The 25,745-nt window shown below is 39.5% G+C and overlaps 1 protein-coding gene across 1 annotated transcript in view; it reads right to left on the bottom strand.

Moving 5' to 3' along the window:
• LOC122555254 (E3 ubiquitin-protein ligase DZIP3-like) overlaps positions 1-25,745 on the bottom strand; it is a 115,948-nt gene that overhangs the window by 10,832 nt on the left and 79,371 nt on the right. Inside the window, exons 17-25 of the mRNA XM_043701054.2 lie at positions 23,592-23,642; positions 21,741-21,796; positions 19,464-19,761; positions 15,360-15,482; positions 15,008-15,126; positions 13,093-13,161; positions 8,911-9,007; positions 7,504-7,607; positions 1,982-2,069 (exon numbers count right to left, since the gene is read on the bottom strand). Coding sequence (XP_043556989.2) covers positions 1,982-2,069; positions 7,504-7,607; positions 8,911-9,007; positions 13,093-13,161; positions 15,008-15,126; positions 15,360-15,482; positions 19,464-19,761; positions 21,741-21,796; positions 23,592-23,642 — 1,005 coding nt within the window. The remainder of the gene's footprint in view (positions 1-1,981; positions 2,070-7,503; positions 7,608-8,910; positions 9,008-13,092; positions 13,162-15,007; positions 15,127-15,359; positions 15,483-19,463; positions 19,762-21,740; positions 21,797-23,591; positions 23,643-25,745) is intronic.

Raw genomic sequence — 25,745 nt, 5'->3', positions numbered from 1 at the left:
GGCATAGACAGCGTAGATTGTGAGAATCGTTTCTCCATGGCAGACGTGTCTAAGACCAAAAAACATGAGTTTAAAATGTGGGAGTAAGTGGTTTACAGGGAATTGGAGGAAAAATATTTTTACCCACACGATAGTGGAAATGTGGGATGTGATGCCTGAGAGGATGATGGAGGCAGTACTCACGCAACATTTAAGCATCTGCACAAGCACTTAAAACATCAGGGCTTAGTAGACTATGGATCAAGTGCAGGTAAATGGGATCAGTGTAGTTTGGTGTTTGTTCGTCAACATAGACTTGGTGGGCTGAAGGGCCTGTTTCTATGTTGTACAGCTATGACTTTAGGTAGCTTCCAGGTCATTTAATTTGTGCTTTGTTGGAAATTCTGAGCTCTCGGTTTAAAAAAAAATAAAAAAAAATGACTTTCTAACTTTTTTTAAAAAACAAAGTCACCTACACAGAACAAAAAGCTGCTTAGAACAAAACAACTGTTCACTCAGAACTCAAGGCTTGCAAACTTTACCACTGCAGAAGAAACAAAACAGTAACTAAATATTTGGGGCTCAGCTCATTCTGACAGCTCAAGGACTCTAAAAACTTTAAAGTGGAACTGCCTTTCTATTCCTATCTATACTGGACACCCCTTCCCCTCTTGGTAAGTTAACTACCAGTGTTTATGCTTTGGGGTAGCAAGTAATAAAATCTAACTTACATGCACTCAAAGAAACCTCCTGACTTCTTCATTTTGACATAAATTTCAATTGAAGTGTGATAAGAACATAAGGATTGGCCACTCAGTTGCTCAGGCCCACCCCACCATTAGATAACATCATGGCTGATCTGCCCAGGCCTCACTTCTCTTTCATACAAGCTCAGAATAGCCCTCAACTTACCGATATTTCAAAAATCGATTTACTTCCTCTTTGTATACTTTTAACAATCTAACTGCACAACTGTCTGGGGTCGAGAATTCAGACATTTACTACTTACTGGGAGACTAAAATCCTTCATATCTCAGTTTTAAATGAGTGCCCCCTTATTCTGTAACTAATTCTCCTAGTTTGGGATTCCCTCACTAGTGGAAACATCTTCTCAACTTCAACCCTGTCAAGCCCCTCAGAATCTTGTCTGTTTCTGTAGACTCGCACCTCATTCTTTAAAACTTTAAATTGGTTTAGCTATTTTTGATAAGCCAACCCCTCTATCTCAGGGATCAGCACTAGTGAATCCCTTTTGAACAGTCTCCAATGCAGTATAATCTTTCTTAGTTCTAGGTTCAAAACTGTATGTGGCATTCCACCTGTGGCCTCAACAACACCCAGTATTGTGTAAACCTTTTAATCATTTTTTGCACCTGCATGCTAGCTTTTTGTAGTTCATGCACTAGACCTCCCAGATTTTTCTGTACTCCACATTTTTGGAGACATTGTTTGATAAAATATATTGTAATCACCTGACAGTGGTTTAAAAACCTCACCCATTTGTAACACTAACACAAATTTCAAATCAGTCTGGATGAACACAACAGCCATCTTCTGCTTCTAAGCTATGACATTCTTTGGTTGTATAACCAGATTATTCTCAAAGTGGAATACTTGTGGCCTCTTGCCCTAACATTAGTGTCCTTTCATCTCATCCACTTTACAAAAGAGTTTATGCAACTTTCTACTTGCAGAAACTTTCTTCTGATCAAATACTTCTCTGTATTCAGGTGTTGCCGGTATTGTTTCATATTTTTAGTACTGACTACATTCTTTTCAGATTTGCAGCATATGCTGTACTTTTTCAAATCATGGTCTTGGGAGTTTCATTTATTCAAGTTATAACACCGACTTACCTTTGTATAACACATTTAATCTAGGAACACACATATCAAATAATTCCTAAAGGAACTTGACAACAGACAAGTCTGATAATCAGACAAAAACTGACACTGGACTGAAGTCATCACTTTATAATAAATTGGTATGAAAAAACCTTCACCTTTGTAAAATCAATTTTGTTTCTTATATCAGCTACAATTGCTTGCCAACCATCAAATGTCGCACGTAAGTGAGCAGACTCAGGATTCCTGTTATACAAAGGTATAATGTTTTTGTTAGTTATGAAGAAGCAATGCATCTTGAACTGCTTTTGCAAAGTCAAAGTATGTTTCTCTTGGTGAGATAACGAACTACATTTACATTTTATATCATTTCGACTTGATGGAGGGTATTGTCCAGATATAATTTCTGTTCAAGATTCAGCAAATATTGCATGTTCAAAGGTGGAGAAAGCATTAAACTAGATAACTACAATATGTGCTAACTAACAGTAATAGTGGCTAGGCTACGAATGGGATAAATTTAATACTCACTTTAAAACAGCAATTAGTATGAGTACTTCATAGAATCCCGACAGTGTCGAAACAGGCCATTTGGCCCAACAAATCCACACCGACCTTCCAAAGATTATCCTATCCAGACCCATTCCCCTACCAATTTACTTTACATTTCTCCTAACTAATGCACCTAACCTACACATACCTGAACGCTATGAACAATTTAGCATGGCCAATTCACCTAATCTTTGGACTGGGAGAAAACCAGAGCACCCGGAAGAAACCCACACAGACACAGGGAAAATGTGAGGCTAGAATCGAACCTGGGTTCGTCGCAGCGTGAGGCAGCAGGGCTAACCACTGAGCCACTGTTCTGCCCCTAAATTTAACAGGCATGTTGTAAATTTGAAATAATTAAGTTTATTGGGAGGGGTATTACCTGCAGTACTATTGGGCTTTTAAAAGAATTTAATAAGATGTAAGATCATCATTGATAAAAACAAGTTACATAGAATAAGTGTTAAGCAATAATGAAAAAACCTTCACCTTTGTAAAATCAATTTTGTTTCTTATATCAGCTACAATTGCTTGCCAACCATCATATGTCGCACGTACATTTATGAATTAATAGATAGTTTCACAGACTGAAGTGACATAATCTGGGGAATTCTCCAACTATCAGTGCTAGAACTAATGTTTCGATTTCTACTCTTAGTCATACAGCATGGAAACAGACCCTTCAGTTCAACCAGTCCATGCCGCACATAATCTCAAACTAAAATAGTCCCACCTGCCTGCTCCTGACCCATATCCCTCCAAACCTTTCCTATTCATTGACCTATCCTAATGTCTTTTAAACATTGAAATTGTACCCACATTCACCACTTCCTCAGAAAGTTCATTCCACACACAAACCACCCTCTGTGTAAAAATGTGCCCCGTAGTCTTTAAATCCCACATCCTAGGGAAAAAACAACTACCATTAACTATCTATACCTCTCATTATTTTATAAACTTCTATCAGCTCACTTCTCAACCTCCTACAATCCAGTGAAAAAAGTATTAGCCTATCCAGCCTCTCTTTATAACACAAGTTTTTCATATCCAGCAACATCCTGTTAAATCTCTTCCGAACCTTCTCCATCTTCGTAATATCATTCCCATAACTGGCCGACCAGATCTGGACACAGTATTCCAGAAGAGGCCTTATAATGTCCTGTACAATCTCAACATGACGTCGTGCCAAATGCCTTTTTAATCACTTTGCCTAGGTGTGTTGCAAACCTCAAAGAATTATGAACCTGCACCCCCAAGTCCATCTGTTCTATTACATTATGCAAGGCCCCACCATTAATTATAAAAGCTCTACCATTTGTTGTATCAAAATGCAATACCTCATGTTTATCCAGATTGAACTCCATCTGCCATTTTTCAGACCATTGATCATTTTAATCAAGATCTCTTTGTAGTCTCAGAAACCCTTCTTCAGTCGACTGTGCCACCAATTTTTGCATCGCCTGCAGACCTACTAGCCATGCCTTCTATATTCTCATCCAAATCATTTACCTAAATGACAAACAAAAGAGGACCCAGAACTGATCCCTGTGGAACACTGCTGGTGACAGGCCTCCAGTCCGAAAAACAACCTCCACCACCCCTTTGTTTCCTGTTTGTTAAGCCAATTATGTATCCAATTGGCTAGCTCACCCTGAATCCCATGTGACATAACTTTACTAATTAGTCTGCCATGCGGAACTTTGAAGGCTTTCTACCTGTACAGTAAGATTAACTTTAAAGATTACTGTAAATAAATTCAAATTCAGGTGGAAAAAATAGGTTGGTAGAGCAGGATTGATATCACATTAAATTCAATGGTTAAAAAAAAATCTAACACAAATGTACCTCAACCTACTGGACATAGACTGCAGTGGTTCAAACAGGCAGCTCACTGATACCTTCTCAAAAGACAACTAGGGATGGGCAGTCAGTGCTATCCATATCCCATTTGTGAGTAACAAAAAGAGTGTTAAAATTGGAGTAGACAAAGACAAAGGTTTAGCGTTTTGGTACACAAATGTTTGCAAGCGAGTAGAAAAATTGATAAAGCTGTAAAAAAAAATACAGGTTGCAAAGTTGATTAAAAAGGACCAAATATATTTTAAAAAGAAATAATGAGATGCATACAGTACAAAAAGTTGAGGTGTATATGGGAAAAAACAAAATATACATCTGATAAAGTTAGGGCTAAAAATATTAAATATATAAGTAGATGAATTAAAGACTAAAATAGAAAGAATGCAAAAGTTTAATAGATAAAATAAAACTAAAATAGCTAAAATGAAGGCTTAAATGAGACTAGATTAATTTAGGACATCTGGTTGGCATAGACAAGTTGGACTGAAGGGTCTGTTTCTGTGCTGCCCAACTCTATGACTCTAAACCTTCAGATTAACTGTACAAAAGGGGTTATCTTTCTAAATTAAACATTACTCAAAGAAGATAAATCACTGGTCCTTATATAGCAGATACTGAATATCTTACTTTTGTGCGCCCTGCTAGCAGATAAAGACTTTAGTCCCATACAAGTGTTCTCCAAGGATCAAGCAAAAGTCCCACAATTCATAATAAACAGTAAACTATATGCAAAAGGTAATCATTTAAAAAAAAAAGGGTATTTCCCCTTGCTTTTTTTTGGTTCTGAGATATATAGCTTGGGGGCTTTTATGTTTATTAAATGAATAAACATAAAACAACTTCTCCACTTGAAAGCTGTCTGCAAGTGAAATATTTAGGGAGAACTCAGCAGCACAAAAGAATTCTCAAATAAGATAGGACTTTCTGACTGAATACTAACTTTCAGACTAGGTCAGGGAACTAATTGTAAACTTTAAATTTAATATCTGTGATTTTCCTATTCAATCATAGGGCAAAAATTATCTTTGTTAATTTTGGGACACTTCATGGAGTTTCCTTCTCTCCATGAGCTCTAACAAGTTATTGCAAGCAATTCCCCTCTGCTGACCTCATTATGTATTTATTCACCCACATCTATACTGCCACTTTCATGCTGCCTTGCAATCACCAGCAGCAGAGATACTTGTTACTGCCAAGACTTCCACTCCTGGTGCCATATTTCAAAGCCAGGTGTGCATTGGATAAATCGCTGCCAGCCACGAATAGCTCATTAGCATGTAGTGGTTGTAATACAAAGAAAAGAGAAGCTTCTGAAGGCACACAGGTGGCAGACTAAAAACTTTCTTGGAAATAGGAGCCCAAAGCTGTAAATGTAATCCACTCTACATTTGTAAGACTATTAATGTAACTTCAGCTATATCAATTCAAGCTATATAGACTATTCACCCTTGGTACTATACCATGCTTGAACCCTGTCTAAGGGAGCACTATTCATTCCTTAACACCCAGAGTATTGTAACATTTTGTCATTGTTCAAGATGACTGTGGTCCATTTCCCAGATTGTAATGACACAGAACCTCTCACCTCGACTGTCCCAAGTGTCTGATTGACCACATAAAAGCCCCTTGACTAATATCAGATAATGTGCTTAATTTACTGTGCCCGTACCCCCTGACTGATGGCAGACTCCTTGACATGACTAATCCCTTCAGTCTTTCAGACATGGTCATCTTTTACATGGGCGTGTGTGTTTGCCACATAAGCTCAGCAAATGCTGAATGTGTAACATTGCAGCATGGATTTCTGCATGTTCATCCACCCTGACTGATCACTGATGGCTGACATGACAATGCTGCCTGGCTTATGTTTGCTCTAAGGCACAAGGCAAGACAAGGTAAGGTGGAATGGTGTAAGCATCCAAGTAGGCACAGTGTGAGTGTGAAAAGAGCAAGTGAAGAACATTCCAATGCCCTCTGAGATGGCTACCTGTTACTGAGTGCAAAGGGGCCTACAACAGCATTACAATGCAATTAGTCAATGTGCTCCAAAGGGGAAGCACTGAAATGGATAACTGTATTGCAAGTGAATTGGAGATATACCACAATGATGTAGTGAGGCTGGTGAATGTCTGATGACAATATCCGTTGAATGATTGCAGGTGGTTGCTACCCAAGAAGCATGCTCTGATGTGCTTGAGACTGTTGGCAAAGACAGATGCCCAGAGGAGCAAGTGTCAAGCTGGAACCACAAGGTGTTTGCTTTGACTTCCACACTGGTAATTGTCACCATCTAGTTTCTCCACACCAGAAGGGAGAATAGCAAATTTGCTCATTATTCTTGCATGGGCATCACTGGCTGGGCCAGCATTTACTGCCTATGTCTACTTGCCCTGGAGGTGGTATTGGTGAGCTGCCTTCTTAAACTGCTGCAGTCCACCTGCTGTAGGTTGACCCACAATGCCATTAAGGAAGGAATTACAGGATTTTGACCCAGTGACAGCAAAGGAACAATGATATGTTTCCAAATTCTTGTCCTTCTAGATAGAAGTGACCATGGTTTGGAAGGTGTTGTCCAAGGATCTTTTGAGAATGTTTGCAGTGTATCTTGTAGAAAGTACACACTGTTGTTATTGAGTACTAGTGGTGGAGGGCGTTGATGCTTGTGGATATGATGCCAATCAAGAGGACTGCTTTGTCCTGGATGATGCCAAGTTCTTGAATGTTTTTGGAGCTGCACTCAATCAGGCAAGTGAAAAATGCATATAAATGAAGCAAGAATAGGTAATAATATACAACTGCTTGCAAATCGGACTCTAATCACTCATTAGCAAGATTCCCGTCTTGCCAATCAAATCTTGGGTGGAAATCTAACTTTTAACCTCAATACCAAAAATCTAATTTTTCTGATGTTGCCATATTTTCCCAACTGACTCACCATTGCTCATATCATCCAGGGTTGGGAATATTCAGCACTTAGCATCTAAAGATTGAAGTGATTAAGACCATATGTTCAGAGATCAGCAAGTGCCAATGTCAGCTGCAGTAGCCATATGTTCCTGTACTGAAGAACAGCAATTCGCAGTAGACACTCATTGGCAAATTTCTACCCAATTTGGAGGAAGGATAGCTTCCTCAATGTCACTGAGTTCAGCTATTTATAGTGAAATATAGAGCACAAGAACACAGGGATATTGATGATCATAACATGCAACCTTGAACAACATATAAATTGTACATTTATTTACGCCACATCTATTGGAGGTGGACTCACTCTGTCAGATTTTCTTCTGCTGTCCTTAGCCGAACTGAACAGTCTTGTTCAGCCTGTTGCAACTGGAATAGGCCATTATCCCTACGGCACTCCAAGAACAAAATCTGTAACAAACATTAAATTGACACAAGAGGCATTTACATGTACTATGTAACAAAATTCTAATGAATTATGTTGAAGTCAAGTACGAGATTTAATGTTTTCACCATAAAATGGAATCTACCATTGGCAATGCATTGGTTAAAGCTTCTTTTTTCATGATATTTCAGTTGATATTCAAAATTCATTAGTACATGGAGGCACAACAGGTGTCAAACTATTTCTGGAGGTCCATATTAAAGGAGGAAAGCAATGATTATAACATTATGCATCTTAAGTTAAAGACAAACAGGAAGGTAGAGAGACCTGATAGAGTTGAATTACTTCTCATACATTTTAGGTTCGTTGTTAAGTAGCTGCCACCAAATCCAACAGAACTCTTACCAATATTGATCAGATAATTCAAGAGAAACACAAAAGATAGCAATAATATTATTTTCGCATTGGAGATCTCACCTGGAATAAAACTGGAATAAGAGAATTGAGCTCAAAGGCTACAGAAGTCATTATTCTTGTTTGCTATGTAATAACTCTAGCTGGGACCGAATACTGATGATTGTGTAATTGAAACATTTGACAGAGCTTAAGATCATTTCCTGAATGCAATGACACAAAACTAGTAATGCTGAAATACCCTTGTGCATTTGAAAAAACTCCAAACAAAACCTCTATCAAGCTCAGTGCAGGAACTAGCTGTGATTTGCAACTATTATGGGATGGAATTCTCGATTGTGCAACTTGGCCTGACAGAACTGCCACACAAACTATCACCTAATGCTGCTCTACATGCCTCAATATCAAACAGAATCTCAGTCTGACAACATACTGCATTCATTTTAGTGCAGCAAAAAACATTCTAACTCAGATTATCCTGAGGGTAAAGGACTCTAGAACCCAGTGATTTTTTTTGTGGTGAAAACCATTTCACTTGTATGACTGATTCTTAAATTACTGAACCATTTTAAAACAACTTTTTGACCTCCAACTCCACTTAATGTACTGTAAAACATGCTTATATAGTGTCATCAACTGATGGTTTAAGAATTTCCAAACTAGATGCTTTTAATCTTGAACCTTTTTCTTTCGGATATATATTTACATTCTTATGTAAAAATACCCACATGGTTACTGCACAACAAAATCAGATTTAAATACAAAATAACTCATTTTAATGGCTGAAGAAAAAAATCAAACAGCTTGCAGAAATTAAAATATATTCCAACGGTGTTAAACCACATACAAAATTCACAAATTATCCAATAATTCGAGCAATTTCGTATCTATGCTGAGATTATCAATAACACTTACCTCAGCAGCTATTGCTCGCTTTGTTGCCTCTACCAACTTTGCAATGTTTTTTGCAGTTACATCTTCTAGTTTTGCTTTGTCTTTATTCCACAATAACCTGCATAGGAGGGTCAAGAGAGCTCTTAAATATTTGAACTGATATCCAGGAGCTGACAATATTTTAATGAAAAATGTTCACTTGATATTTCAACTCCATGCAAGTTAAACCCAAAAGGTTTCTAATAGCCACCTAAAATCAGCCTTTAATACTACTCCAGGATATTCATTATGACTGCTTTTAAAATATTTATTTATTTTTAGAAGATAGTATGACATGATAACATGTTTGGATTTGATTTTGAGCATTTTTCCCAAGCAGCAGCTCTAGTTGGCGTGCGAATTACAGGTATGTTTGGTATTGTGAACAGGACAAAATATCTACTATGAAAGAAAATAATAATTTAAGTAGTTTAGAAAATAATAGTTGGGATTTTATTCTATAGATCTACATTCTGATAATAGCTTCACTATCAGTCCAGTAAGTTCATACATGGTTGCAGTAAGCGATCAATTAATGGTGAAAATTGAGAGGGAGCAGGATCTGATGGCACAATGTCTTCCACAGGTCCTGAGGAAAATAATAGCCCTCCCCTGCAGCATCTAATCCACCAGAATCCTTGCTGGAAATTCGAGATGCCAACTCGCAACCAGCCACCATTAGTGGGGCCAATCTTCAGATGAACCAAGTGTGCAGGGTGGCTCCGAGTGATAGCGTTTTACCAGGCTTGCAACTGCACTTTAATTAGGGCACTGGCGCAGGGAATCCCAGGACAGCCTGGCAAGTGGAGGAAGGATGGCAGTGTAGCCATCATTGATGGTGATAAGATGGCTCAGGACTGATAGACTCTCTTTAAGCAACATCTTTCTTTTCCTTCCCCCCCGCCCCCCCCATTCTTAAAGTATTCAAAATGGCACCAAACCGTGGTGACAAATGAAAGCTATTCACTGTATTAAATTGTATTCTTACTGTAATTTACACACGACAATAAAAATCATTCATATTCAGTGCTAAGGACATGCACATCCAGTAAGTGGTATGATGAGTAGGGCAGCACAGAGGTGTACTGTTTGAATCATGACGCAAATTTCGGAAACATTGAGAAAAACTTTACTAGGGCTCAGAGGTCAAATCTCTGCATGGAACTCAGCAAAATTGACACTTAGCTGACTTCTGATAAAAGTTAGCTCCACATGCCTGTTTTTAGCTTTGTTGTTAGTGCTAATGTCCATCACAACTGCTAACCCATATTTCATGCAGACCATATATCTGTCTTACATCAAGAAAATGTTAAAGAAACGAGCCGAGAAGTATGGTCACCTGTTACTCGAGTATAAAGGGTCTAATTTCTTTAAGATTAAGATGACACTATCTACGATTTCCTGCTTAACATTATGTTACTGTCCCTTTTTTTGTTCTAAAACACATTTGTTTCTCATTGATGATTTCATTTAGAAACTTCTGTTTACTCCTTCACCATTTTCTTTTATCACTTCTCTGCATCGCTTTACACTATATAGTAGATGTCAAGTTCCTTCATCTTACTGATCCCTTAGGGCAGCACAGTGCCTAGCATTGCTGCCTCACAGCGCTAGGGACCTGGGTTAGATTCCTGCCTCGGGTGACTGTCTGCGTGGAGTTTGCACATTCTCCCAGTGTCTGTGTGGGTTTCTTCCAGGTGCTCTGGCTTCCTCGCACAATCCAAAGATGTGCAGGTCAGGTGAATTGGCTATGATAATTTGCCCATAGTGTTAGGTGCATTAGTCAGGGGAATATATAGGTAGGGGAATGGGTCTGGGTGGGTTAGTCTTTGGAGGGTCGGTGTGGACTTGTTGGGCCGAAGGACCAGTTTCCATACTGTAGGGAATCTAATCTAATCGTTTCCTTAGCATTTAGTACTTTCCCATCTATTAGTTATACAGTCAGAGATGTACAGCATGGAAACAGACCCTTCATGCTGACCAGATATCCCAACCCAATCTAGTCCCACCTGCCAGCACCCAGCCCATATCCCTCCAAACCCTTCCTATTCATATACCCATCTAGATGCCTTTTAAATGTTGCAATTGTACCAGCCTCCACCTCTTCCTCTGGCAGCTCATTCCATACACGTACCACTCTCTGTGTGAAAAGGTGTGAATAGGTCCCTTTTATCTTTCCCAGCTCACATTAAATCTATGCCCTCTAGTTCTGGACTCCCCCAACCCAGGGAAAAGACTTTGTCTATTCATCCTATCCATTCTCCTCATAATTTTGTAAACCTCTATAAGGTTACCCCTCAGCCTTCAATGCTCCAAGGAAAACAGCCCCAGCCTGTTCAGCCTCTCCCTGTAGCTCAAATCCTCCAACCCTGGCAATATCCTTGTAAATCTTTTCTGAACCCTTTCAAGTTTCATAATATCTTTCCAATAGACATAACCTCCCAACTCCTGTACTCAATACTATGACCAATAAAGGAAAGCATACCAAATGCCTCCTTCACTGTCCTATCTACATGTGACTCCACTTTCAAGGAGCAATGAACCTGCACTCCAAGGTCTCTTTGTTCAGTAACACTCCCTAGGACCTTACCATTAAGTAAGGTTTGCTAAGATTTGCTTTCCCAAAATGCAGCACCTCACATTTATCTGAATTAAACTCCATCTGCCACTTCTCAGCCCATTGGCCCATCTGATCAAGATCCCGTTGTAATCCGAGGTAACCTTCTTCGCTGTCCACTACACCTCCAATTTTGGTGTCATCTGCAAAATTACAAACAATATCTCTTATGCTCACATCCAAATCATTTATATAAATGACGAAAAGAAGTGGACCCAGCACCGATCCTTGTGGCACCCCACTGGTCACAGGCTTCCAATGTGAAAAACAACCCTCCACCACCATCCCGTCTTCTACCTTTGAGCCAGTTCTATATCCAAATGGCTAGTTCTCCCTGTATTCTGTGAGATCTAACCTTGCTAACCAGTCTACCATGGGGAACCTTGCCAAACACCTTACTGAAGTCCATACAGATCACATCTACCGCTCTGCCCTCATCAATCCTCTTTGTAACTTCTTCAAAAAACTCAATCAAGTTTGTGAGACATGATTTCCCACGCACAAAGCCATGCTGAATATCCCTAATCAGTCTTTGCCTTTCCAAATACATGTACATCCTGTCCCTCAGGATTCCCTCCAACAACTTGTCCACCACCGATGTCAGGCTCACTGATGTATAGTTCCTTGGCTTATCCTTACCACCTTTCTTAAACAGTGGCACCACGTTAGCCAACCTCCAGTCTTCCGGCACCTCACCTGTCACTATCCATGATACAAATATTTCGGTAAGAGGCCCAGCAATCACTTCCCTAGTCTCCCACCAAGTTTAGATTAGATTAGATTACTTACAGTGTGGAAACAGGCCCTTCGGCCCAACAAGTCCACACCGACCCGCCGAAGCGTACCCATCCAGATCCATTCCCCAACATTTACCCCTGCACCTAACACTACGGGCAATTTAGCATGGCCAATTCATCTAACCTGCACATTTTTCGACTGTGGGAGGAAACCCACGCAGACATGGGGAGAATGTGCAAACTCCACACAGTCAGTCGCCTGAAGCGGGAATTTAACCGGGGTCGCTGGCGCTGTGAGGCAGCAGTGCTAACCACTGTGCCACCGTGCCGCCCACCTAGGTACACCTGATCAGGTCCTGGAGATTTATCCACCTTTATGCGTTTCAAGACATCCAGCACTTCCTCCTCTGTAATATGGACATTTTTCAAGATGTCACCATCTATTTCCCTACATTCTATGTCTTCCTTGCCCTTTTCCATAGTAAATATTGATTCAAAAAACTCGTTTAGTATCTCCTTATGGAACTGATTCCAGCGAAAGTCTTTGTAATTCCCTGTTGTATGACCAAGAGCAGAAGATAACTTTTTGACATTAGGTTAGGGGACACAGGCTGAACTGGAAATCCCCACTTGTTTTTCCCAAATATAAATTGAAACATTAACCCTGATCTCATTGGCTGTAGTGCATTTTCTTGTCTGAGAACTGATGAATGCTGCATTTCCTTCAGATTTATCCTTCACTTTTACAGGCTATGGAACCATTTCGCTTAAGCGCTAACTTTGTGTTTGCTACTTTGGCAGTGATCTTACCGTTCATTTGCAAATTGAGCTGCAATTTTCTTTATTTCTTCATCCTTGCTCTGAAGTTGCTGGTTCACTCTGAAGGACACCAGTAAAAATGTTAATATAACTTACAAGAAACGAGGAGACATTGACTGTAAGGCCCATTAAGCCTACTTCACTTTTTATCCATTACTGTTGAGTTTTTATTTCAACTTAACTATCTAAATACAAACATGCAAATTAGGAGCAAGAATATTTCGCCCCTCATACCGATTTCACCAATTGGTATGATCATGGCTGATTGGTTTCTGGCGTAAACTCCACTCTCTGAGCTACTCCTGATAATCTTTGACTCTTCTGTTCATCCAAATCCCATTTCTGTCTGCTTAAAAATAGCCAACAGCCCTGTCTCACTGCTTTCTGGAGAACAAAGATCTAGACATATGATTCTATTTATGAGAATTCTTTTTGTTCTGACATTTCAGACATTGTGGGCGGCACTGTGGCTAGCACTGCTGTCTCACAGCGCCAGAGACCCGGGACCAATTCCCGCCTCAGGCGACTGACTGTGTGGAGTTTGCACGTTCTCCCAGTGTCTGCATGGGTTTCCTTCGGGTGCTCCGGTTTCCTCCCACAGTCCAAAGATGTGCAGGTCAGGTGAATTGGCCATGCTAAATTGCCCGTAGTGTTAGGTAAGGGGTAAATGTAGGGAAATGGGTGGGTTGCGCTTCGGCGGGGCGGTGTGGACTTGTTGGGCCGAAGGGCCTGTTTCCACACTGTAAGTAATCTAATCTAATTTAATCTCTCGCATCCCAAGAATCTATCTAGTTAAGCCTGTTGTTGCCCTTCTGAGACAGCTATATTCTTCCTTTGGAAAGGAGACTAAATTTGAAGAAATATGTGCAGATGTGGTCTCCCAGAAGCAGCAAGACTCTATTACTTTTGTAAACCAGCTCTGTAATAAAGATGAACATACTATTTAACAGCTGTAACCCGCATGCTAGTTTGCTTTGATTTGTATCTGGAAGACCCTGGGACTCCCAAAATCCTTTGAATATTAACATTTCCTTTGAAGACAAGTATTTAGGTTATATTACATTTATTTTGCCATTTGCAAGACAGAAATAAGAATTAGATACTGCAACAGGTACTCTCAGTTTTTGCATTGTATTCATACCAAATCTGTCAGCATATGCTGTCATTAGTCTATAAAGCTGACAGTAACTTATGTTAGCACATAGGGAACGCGCAGATTCAGAAGCTGCTCTCAGTGATTCCACACTCCTCCACCGAATAGAATGTTGACGTTCTTATGGATAGAAATCAATCCAGACTCGCTTGACAAAAAGTTCCATATTTTTACTCTATTATCATTGCAAAATTCTTTGAAAATGCTAAGTTTCTTTGATTGGGGTTTAAAAGAGAGAATTTGTAAATGTCTTGCCAAGTCAAAATTATTGAACAACCCTGCTGGACCCAGAAAAAAATAATGTTATATTTATGGAATGCAAATTTTTCCATTCCATTTATTTTTAGAAAATTATAAATTAATGAACTTTTGAAAAAAAAATGACATTTCAAATTTAACTTGATCCTACACATATGTCCCAATCATTATTTCACCTTCTGCAAACGCATATGCAGTGAATGATAACATCTGCTTGTTTGTTGTCTGCAAAATCTTTTCAAAATGATTGTCTGCTTACCCGCTTGATAATATTACAGTCGGTAGATTCCAAAGATGCCCTTTAGTGGGTACTAGAATAAAATTAATACTGGGAAATGTGAACATCACGTCACAGAGTTCGTTGGAACTCTTCATTGCAGCTTTCTTAGGCGTCAGCGGAAGCAGCATAATTTCACTGACCACATAATCCGAGCCAATGTACTTTATATCTTGATTACGTGACATACACTCTGCATACTCCACATTGACACAAACCTAGATATTTCTAGCTGATAATGTTCTTGAAGTCTTGAATGCTGGTTTTCTGCATGGGTCCTTTGTTGCTGCTCTTCCTGGAGCTTGGTTATTAATTGGTCTAAATTCCTCAAAAGAGCCTGTAAAGGTTTGCAACAAATAAAACAGATGCTGAAATAAAATAGTTTGTTAAAGTCACAAATTCCTCTACATCAACAGCAGGCAGTATTATATGTGCAAAATTATCTGTTCAAAATTATCTGTTCATGGTAATTTTCCAACACACATGCTTATATTTGTTTTAAGAAATTATAATCGCACTTTGGCAGGATTGGATGAACTACAGATTACTAATCTCTTGTAAAAAGCTTACTTGGTTTTCATTTTGTAAGGCAAGTAACTTTTGCCTCATTTCCGATTTCTCTTTCACATTTTGCCATAGGTGCTCTTGTACGTTAATGGTTCCATCACCAACTGATGAGGATGAACATAAATCCTGTAAGGGAAAATCAAATAGCTTAACTTCTCTCAATACTGTTGCATATTGTCCCCCAGCAAAGCTGTGGAATCAATTATTAAGGAAGTCTTAACAATGCATTGAGAAATCATGGTATAATCAGACAAAATCAATTCGGATTTACAATAAGGAAATCATCTTTGACAATGCCACAAGCATCGGTGCTGGCTCCACTACTTTTCGTCATTTATATACAGTAAATGATTTGGGTGTGAGCATAAGAGGTATAGTTAGTAAGTTTGCAGATGACACCAAAATTGGAGGTGTAGTGGACAGCGAAGAACGTTACCTCAGATTACAATGGTATCTTGATCAGATGGGCCAATGGGCTGAGAAGTGGCAGATGGAGTTTAATTCAGATAAATGTGAGGTGCTGCATTTTGGGAAAGCAAATCTTAGCAAACCTTACTTAATGGTAAGGTCCTAGGGAGTGTTACTGAACAAAGAGACCTTGGAGTGCAGGTTCATTGCTCCTTGAAAGTGGAGTCACATGTAGATAGGATAGTGAAGGAGGCATTTGATATGCTTTCCTTTATTGGTCAGAGTATTGAGTACAGAAGTTGGGACGTCATGTTGCGGATGTACAGGACATTAGTTAGGCCACTGTTGGGATATTGCATACAATTCTGGTCTCCTTCCTAATGGAAAGATGTTGTGAAACTTGAAAGGGTTCAGAAAAGATTTACAAGGATGTTGCCAGGATTGGAGGATCTGAGCTACAGGGAGAGTCTGAACAGGCTGGGGCTGTTTTCCCTGGAGCGTCGGAGGCTGAGGGGTGACCTTATAGAGGTTTACAAAATTATGAAGGGAATGGATGGATAAATAGACAAAGTCTTTTCCCTGGGGTAAGGGAGTCCAGAACTAGAGGTCATAGGTTTAGGGTGAGGGGAAAGATATAAAAGAGACCCAGGGGCAACTTTTTCATACAGAGGGTGGTACGTGTATGGAATGAGCTGCCAGAGAAAGTGGCGGAAACTAGTACAATTGCAACATTTAAAAGGCATCTTGATGGGTATATGAATAGGAAGGGTTTGGAGGGATATGGGCTGGGTGGTGGCAGGTGGGACTAGATTGGGTTGGGATGTCTGGTTGGCATGGACAGGTTGAACTGAAGGGTCTGTTCCGTACTGTACACCTCTATGACTCTAAATTTATTAGAGGTTTTGAGAATGGAAAGGCTAGAGCAACTACAGTATATTCAATACAGTGATTATAAGGTGTATGATTTACACATATCTTAATACTAGTTATTTTAGATTTTTGAATTTTTAACAAGTGACATATGGGTTTGTGTGTGCGTGTCTGAAAATTTTCATTATTGATTTGTAAGTAAGCCATGATGATTTATTTTAAAACAGTATTAGTGAGAGATTTTGTGGACAGTAAAAAGGTTTAGCTTACATTGGGAGAACTAACAAGAGAATAAAATAAGCAGTGTAGTTCATTAAGCTTTTCAATTAAAGACTCTGGAATTTTTGCAGGCTTAGGACAAATTAACTTTGATTAAGATCTATAATGATCCTTATCGAGGGTATCAGATCTCAAGATAGATAAGTGAAGTCATGGTTAAACTAAACTGTATAGATTTGAAAGAATAGGGAATTCACTCTGGTGAGAGTGTTTTTGGGATTCATGAGATTGTATTTTACTATGTTTTAAGATCTTAAAATTTCTATTATACATAATTAGCTTGCTTTACTCTATTTTATCTTAATATCTTTTGAGCCATAAATTTCTGATTTATTGGTAAAACTGAATCTGCAGCATTGCATGATTATGTTTCAGTAAAAGGTCACCTTATTAAAAGCAAAAGAGAGAAACAAAAAATCTAATCAGGCCAGATTTCAGCCTGGGGTCTGACTAGCAGGGTAATAACATCAGCCATGGTCATAACAGTATACTTGGATTTCCAAAAAAATTCAATACGGTGTTGCTAAGGTGTGGAAAGATATCGGCTCATGCAGTTATAGGTAATATATATTAGCATGGATAAAGGCAGGAAGCAAACTGAAATGATCAGTGGAACATTTTAAATTGCCAGATAGCATCCAATGAATTGCTGCAAGGATTGATACTGGAACCTCAGCTATTTATAATATGTATCAATAACTTAGACCAAGAGAAACAGAATAATGCCTCTAAATTTGCTGACAACACAAAGCTCGGTGGAAATACACAGGAATGTGAAGATTACACAGAGAGACTCCAAAGAGACATAGACAGGTTTGGTGAGAACGTAATAAGTTGGCAAGGGAGTACAATGTGTGCAAATGTGATGTTACTCACTGGGCTGCAAGATTAGAAAAGTAGACTTTATTAAAAAAACGATATGAAACTTGCAAGTGTTGATGCTCAGAGATTTGGATTTGCTCATGTAAGAAACACAAAGTTAGCACGAATGCACAGCAAGGAGTAGGAAACTGCAAGAGGTTAGCACTACAGGCAATATTGCTAAAATTCTACAAAGACTTTGGTAAGACTCCATCTGAAATACTGACTGCAGATTTAGTCGTAATATGGAAGGATATACTTTCACTGGAGGCAGTATACTAAGGTTTATTAGATTAGAGAATTCTCCTAGGACGGGTGATTTCAATGAAACAGGTGAGGTTCATGAAGGGGCTTCACAGAGCAGATACACAGGTCAGGTCCTCTGGTAGGGGAATTTGAAACACGATCACAGTTTCAGGATAAACAACATATCATTTAGGACTGACATGAGGAAAGATTTCTTCAGAGGATCGTGAATCTCTGGAATTCTCTACTTGAAAGGGATGTTGAAATAACTGCACGGAGGCAAGTATCCCATCACCAAGTTACTCTTTATTTACATGTGCACAGGATACTGGCTGTTGCCAGCCAGCTCGGAATCAATCCCTGAAGTGAGGAGATTCTGAATCCCCTATGTCTATTGGTCAGCCAGGGCTTCCTGATTGGCCCAGGTAAGCAGCCTCAATCAAGGATCTCATGGTAAACGAGATCCACCTGGTTCCAATCACCACATCCCTCCAACCACCATCTCCCACCCCAAGTCCAGGTATGTAGGCCTGGTCTTTCTCTTGTCGATTTTCCTGCAACATTTTCACCCCAGGTCTGGTTCCTCTGACTCAGATTCTGACACGGGTAGTTTGTAGTGGACCGTACCCACCTCTTGCGCTGGAGCATCTCAGGAGAGTTTCCTCTTCCTCTGGTGCTAACTGTATCAAGGTTGCATCTATCTTGACACTGGACAGAACAGGAGAACCCACACAGTTTCAAACAGGCCTTTCTGGCTATTCTGAAGGGCCAAGTATGTTTTGCTCCTGTCCAGTTTGTGAGGCAGCAGCTTTCAGGTGATCCATGTGTGTGTTGAGGACCACCTCACCTAACTGAACTTTAAGTCATAGGACCTGACCTCGCATCAACCTTGCCTTGTACCCATATAGGGCCATTTCTATGGTTCTGGCACCAAACTTCATTCCCTGAAGTAAAGTGTCTCTCTCGCTTAGGGGAAGCATGTGGTTGACATTGGCATTCCTGCTGTCTCTTCAGGTGTGAATGCTTTATTTTGACTAAAGTCAAGGCTGGGAGAGACAGATTTTAGTTTCTTGTGGACCAAGGGATCTGGAGAGCAGGTGAGAAGTGGAGTTGAAGCCAAAGATCAGCTATGATCATAGCGAATGGCAACAGGAACGTTGATTAGCTATACAGTCCATTCCTGTTCTTGTGTTAGTGATACGTACAAAGATTGGAAGGTGAACAGAGACTAAGTAAAAGCCAAACTAAGTCAAAACTGTCACACCATCTTATAATTATTATACCAAAATAAACATGCATTCTTCTACACCAGAAAACATTCATCTCGACCCAAAGCAAATTCTGATTTGATGTTTGAGTGTCAAATTCATACTTAAGTTAACTTTACTGAGTATTAGGCCTATGTAAAAATATACCTTCAGGAGATCACAGATTTGAACTTACTGATGAGGTACATACTGAGGAACCAGTGGACTCCTCATCAATGAGTGTATTGTCAGTTTCATCCAGCTCTCCATCGCTTTCGTAAGTTTGATCAGGTAAGTCGTCAAGTTTGTTGACTTCATGACTGGTTAGAAAGGGACCAGCATTATTGTTGTTGTGCACAGTACCCAATACAAGTCGCGATGAGGCAGCTACGCCAGCACTAAATGTAGAAACATCACAGCTGGAATCTGCCACTTGCTTGTTGCTTCTGCTATCATCCAGCTGGTTCTCTTGCACAGGAATTGATAGGGTCTCACTGTACAAATAAAACTCAGTTAAGTTTGTCTAGCAAGTTTACTGTTAATTAAACATGAGGACAAATTACAGCAGAAGACTTGCACTTTTCTTGAAAAGCTGGACAATCAAATTATCACTTCTATTCACAAAAGTTTTCTTTATCTCCAATCACTTCCCACATCTTCGTTGATTTCAGTGCGTGAAGACAATATGCACTTATACCAAGAGTATTAACCCACAGAATGAAAAATAGACAATTGGGCATTCTTTCCAGGTATAACAAAGAATAATATAGCACAAGAACAGGCCCTTTGACCCACCAAGACTGCGCTTTTCTCAAGTAGAAACCATTTGCGTTTACACGTCCGTATCTCTCTATTCCCTGCCTATTCATACAACTATCGATCTTAAGACATGGTAGTGGCTTAAAGCTAAAACTTTCCAGAAATATAAGAACTTGAGAGCTTCATGTAGTACACACATGACTCTAACATTTTCAAACTTTGGATGATTCCAGCATTTAAATAAATTCATACCTGTGAAATCTCTTCTAGAATCAACACCTGTTTGAAAATAGTGGGGTTTAGATCAGAGTGGTGCTAGAAAAGGCAGCATCTGAGGAGCAGGAAAATCGATGTTTCGGGCAAAAGCCCTTCATCAGGAATAGATGAAGGGCTTTTACCCGAAACGTCGATTTTCCTGCTCCTCGGATGCTGCTTGACCTGCTGTGCTTTTCCAGCACCACTCTGACCTAAACTCTGGTTTCCAGCATCTGCAGTCCTCACTTTTGCCTGTTTGAAAATAGGCATCACAAATTGGTCAGTTTCCCAGGATTTAGTTTGTGTCTTCCAAATGGTAAGAAAGCTGCAGTCACACACATATTTCTGCCTGGCATAATGCAAGTGACAGTGGATTCTGGAAATCTGAAATAAAAATAGAAATTGCTGGAGAAACTCAGCAGACTTTGCAGCATCTGTGGACAGAAAGCAGAGTTAATATTTCCACTCCAGTGACCCTTAGGGGCTTGAAACGTTAGCTCTGTTTTCTCTCCATAAATGCTTCCAGACTTGCTGAGTTCCTCCAGCAATTGCTCTTTTTATTTCAGACTGTACCAAAAGTGATTTTGAGAAGGGAAACAAGATGTATCTTTTATCTATAGCTGAAGCAGAAGTTTGGTCGTTTTCAAATGCAAACCAAGGACTAAATGCCTGTCTGAGACCCTATGGCAACAGTGACATGCCATGAGGATTCCTTACTATTTTGGCTGCAGCTTTCTGTAAGTTACTTACCTTTGAAAATAGAGCTGGCAGAAGATGTGATTTGTCAACTTGATTCCCAAATTCAAATCCTGATTTGGTAGCTCATTGCTAGTCAATATTATTTGCTTCTCTGGGCCTATCCCTGAAATATAAACCTCTGCTTCCATAACTCACCTTCTTACCTGCTCCTTTTCTATGTGAATGGGATCAGAAGCCCAATAACTGATGGTCCTTGGATCATTGTATAAAAGTGCAGGACAGGTATCCTGCATGGGGTGGTGCCCAAAAATAGCCATCTACCCTTCTCAGGGATAATTAGGGATAGGCCTTACCAGCAATGCTCAAATTCCACTAATGATTCAAAAAAATTTGTAGGCTAAGGAGTCCAAATTTGACACAATATTTCAACTGGATGTCAATAATATAAGAGTAGAATCATTCAGCTGCATTTGATAGAGAATGATTGTTTGTCCTTTGGAAGGAAAGTTAGTTAGAAGTTTACTTGTTCCATGTCTTGTGATGCATCATCAACTAGCTTATCAAGCTCATATTAACACAACATTGGTATGAACAGAATATGGAAGCAAAGTAATTATGTCAAAATCGGGCCAAAGTATAATCAAATTTAATCTAAGTGCAGATAAATAGGCTTTATACATGAAGGGAGGAAACTGAAAATAAATTGTTGCCAATTAAGTCCTCATGTGAAAATTGTAAGCCTATTAAAAATGAAGCTTACCATTGGTGTGGTACTCCATCCAGAGTTATATTACGACTATCCTCATTTGTTTGAGCCTGAAAAGAAAGAATATAGTTTCAGAAAATTTCATTCACACATCTTTGCTTTACTTTCCATCAAAGTAATGATTCCACATTGCGAATGAAATCTGTGTTGACATAGGGTAAAGATAATGGATCACTGCACTATGTCTCTGGATCACAGTAAATAGATTAGAGCAAACTTGTGATGATGTCTTTATATGTTTCATTACAGGGCTGTTGGCTCTGCAATTGCCATTAACATGAACTACTATTCAATAATTATCGACTCGCTAGAATTGCTGTACATAGTCTTTTGTATTTGGTCTATAACTGGTTTATCTTTTTCCAATTGTTTGATGCTTCTGACCACAAACCACATTGTAAAGTTAAGTGACTCTACAGACACATTTTCTGATGAAACTGGATTGTTGAGCACTGATTTACTACAGTTACACTGGTTTACTTGGCTTTCTCCAAGATAGCGGCCTATTATGCAGCCTATCAACACCACATGGAATTCACTACTGATATGGGTGCATGCAACCATGCTTTTCTGCATGCAAACATGTTGAAATAACACTATGCAAGTTTCACACAATTTAAATCATGGATCTGACACCAGAATCGCAAATTTGGACCACACAGTTTCTGCCAACATTGTAATGAACATTCCTGAAAAAAGAAGTTTGAAGAAACAAAGGGGGTCCTCATTGCTGTCATTTCATGGATCAGGTTCCCGGATTGCAGGTTGGTCAAATTTTATGAAACTGTTTCTATTGAAAGTGTTAATAACATGCGATCTGTTTTTGGAATTATTTTGGTATGCTTATCAGAGCATGTTGTGGCATTCTCCCAGAGATGGTAAAGGACTAGATGAGCTGTTCATAAAAGGGCTTCAACAGGTATAGGGCAGTGGCAGCAGTTTGCCTTTGCAAAATTAAAGCCAGATTCCTCCATATATCACTTAACAGTAACAGGTAGCTGTCTGATTAGTCTATCGGATGCACCAATCTTTCCATGTTCACAACTATTTAGCGATGTCCTGCATACTCCCCCCATCCCACCAACCAAGAGAACATTATACAAATCCCTTCATTTGTTCCTGATACCTGCATAAAAGGGTTGACTCAATGTCTCTATTGATGCTCCTCTGAACTAACCGTAGGCACCCTCAATGTCACAAACAAAAACCCAACTATTCCCCTTCTGTGAAATAACTTCTGAATTCTTTTAAATGGAGCTTTGGAATTCAACAACGTGAATCTGAACCTGGTACTATCCTACTGTAACGGTCTATTTTGCTGTCACCACTCATTAGCTAGAGATCTCATGATAAAAACGGCAAGAACTTTGCTCATAATTGCAAGGTGTTTGCAAATCTCTTTCTGTGAACTGTTTAAAAACGTTAAAATAAAAGATCAATCACAACCGTAAAAAGCGTGGAAATAGTTCATGGAAATTGGTCATTAGAAGTAACTTAGGGTTGTGTGGTGTTTCCATATGCAGTTAATTAGGACTAGGAATGCAGAAAGCAAATATGAAGGAATTATGTCAAAATCTGGCTAAAAATAGGACAGAATAAAATCTAAATGTACAGAAAAAATTTATACATGAAGTGAGAATCCTGAAAATGAATTTCATCAATAATAACTTTGTCACAGTGCTTAATTAAGAAGGCACCTTGTTTGTTTTTGAATGCTGTATCCTGACCTGTGTTTTGAATGTCATTAAAATACATAAATAATCACTTAATGTCTATTTTGAATTGCCATTTTGATTTTTAGCTCAAAACACACTTCTTTAATAGCCAATTAATAACACAGGTTACCTTTTTACTTCTAGACTTCTTCTTTTTCTTCTTAGACTTGGCTTTGAGTACCTACAATAAGACAAAAGAAAATGACCAAACAGTGACATTTAGCCTTCACCTGAAATATTTTACCAGCTTTCAGTTCAAAATTGGGGACCAAGTGGACAGCTTTTGAAACAGATGGGTAATGCAAATTTGCACAGGGTGATGTTGGCAACAATTTCCTCTACACATAAAACCGTAAGATATAGTAGCAGAGTTAGGTCATTTTGTCCATATAGTTTGTTCTGCCATTTGATCACGACTGATATGCTTCTCAACCCCATTCTTGAGCCATCTCCCATAACCTTTGGCCCAGCTTACTAATGAGGAACCTATTTTTTCTGTCTTAAATACACTCAATGACTTGGCCTCCACATCCTTTTGTGGCAATGAGTTCCACAGATTCACCACTCTTTGGTTAAAGAGGTTCCTCCTCATCTCAGTTCCAGAGGGTCATCCCTTCACTGAGGCTATGCCCTCATGTCAGAGTCTCTCCTATGAGTGGAAACATTTTCTCCATGGCCACCCTATCTAGGCCCCTCAGTATTAAATAAGTTTCAATGAAATCTCTGCTCATCCACCTAAACGTCTTCAAGTACAGACCCAAAGTCTTCAACTACTTCTCATATGAAAACCCATTCATTCCCAGGATAATTCTAGTCTTCCTCCTCCAAGGCCATCACATTCTTTCTTAGAAACATATTCCCAATGCAGTCTGACCAGAGTCTTATACAGCCTCAGCTCCTGTATTCAAGCCTTCTTGAAATGAATGCTATCATTGCAGTACCTTCCTAATTGCCAATTGAATCTGCATGTACCTGCCAATTTCAATCCGGGCCACAAGCTCATTTACCTTGTTTTGTATATTGTGCACATTTAACTGGAACCCCAGCTCATTTACATACTACCTTGAATTTACCTCTTCATCCTGAAAAAAACAGATGATGTAAATTCAGAGCATGTATCTGGTAGCTGCAGCTTTCCACTCATTGTCCCTACAGTCACCCAACTCTAACTTCACCAGTGTCAACCATGTGGAAACAGTATCCTTCAGTCAGCATCACAGTAAAGCAGTCTGGGAAGGGTGTCCTACAGTCAGTTCTTGTTAGAAAAAAAGTGACATCAAGTTTGTTGGCTGAAGATTACCTGAGGAGTTGAAGAGATTATTTACTTGAAAAGCTGGAGATACAAAGAAATGGGTGAAGGAGCATTGCGAAGCAAGATTGCATAAATCACGGCAGGACTCGAGGCCTACATCACGTATCTTGGGAGTTGGGGAGGTAGTGGGATCTGTGAGGGAGCAGTGTGGAGCAGAATTATATAAATCATGTCCGAAGCACGAGGCCTACATTATTGAGTTTGGGAATCGGGGAAGGTAGTGGGATCTGTGAGGGAGCTTCTCAGGGGATAGCTGTAAAAGAATTATACACCAATTAGCCTACCATTGGTAGTGGGGGAAATGCTAGAGTTTACTATAAAAGACATGATAATAGAACATTTGGAAAGCATTAACAGGATTGGACAGAGCCACAATATGATGTTCTTGTTACCAATATGAATAAAAAGCTTCAGAACATTATTGCTGGAAGTAGGTTAACACAGGATGTGACAAATACATACAAAGAAGATTGCAGACTGAGCAACCTGAATGTAAGAAGATAAAATCAAAGAGACGCAAGGTCTACCTTTAATTGGCTGATTAATAAATAATAGTGTTGAAACTTTATTGCTGGAACAGCACAGCAGGTCAGGCAGCATCCAGGGAACAGGAGATTCGACGTTTCGGGCACAGGCCCTTCTTCAGGCATTCCTGAAGAAGGGCCTGTGCCCGAAACGTCGAATCTCCTGTTCCCTGGATGCTGCCTGACCTGCTGTGCTGTTCCAGCAATAAAGTTTCAACTTTGATCTCCAGCATCTGCAGACCTCACTTTCTCCTAATAAATAATAGTGACCTAAGTGACAAAAGGAAGCTGCAAATGGAGGAAATGACAATGAGCATAGTAGGGGAAATCAAAACAGGTTTGAAAAATGGGGAATAGTGTCTCGAACCAGAGAAGCATTAGAGCACAGAATTCCCTTGCATTCTTTACCCTGGCCAAATGATTAATCTGGAGGGAATTCCATTTGCCA

Source organism: Chiloscyllium plagiosum, unplaced genomic scaffold, assembly GCF_037043375.1.
Source record: "Chiloscyllium plagiosum isolate Xiang-an unplaced genomic scaffold, Cpla_swu_hap1 HiC_scaffold_12, whole genome shotgun sequence".
In the NCBI taxonomy this organism is placed as follows: Eukaryota; Metazoa; Chordata; class Chondrichthyes; order Orectolobiformes; family Hemiscylliidae; genus Chiloscyllium; species Chiloscyllium plagiosum.
This window is presented reverse-complemented; position numbering and strand designations above follow the sequence as displayed.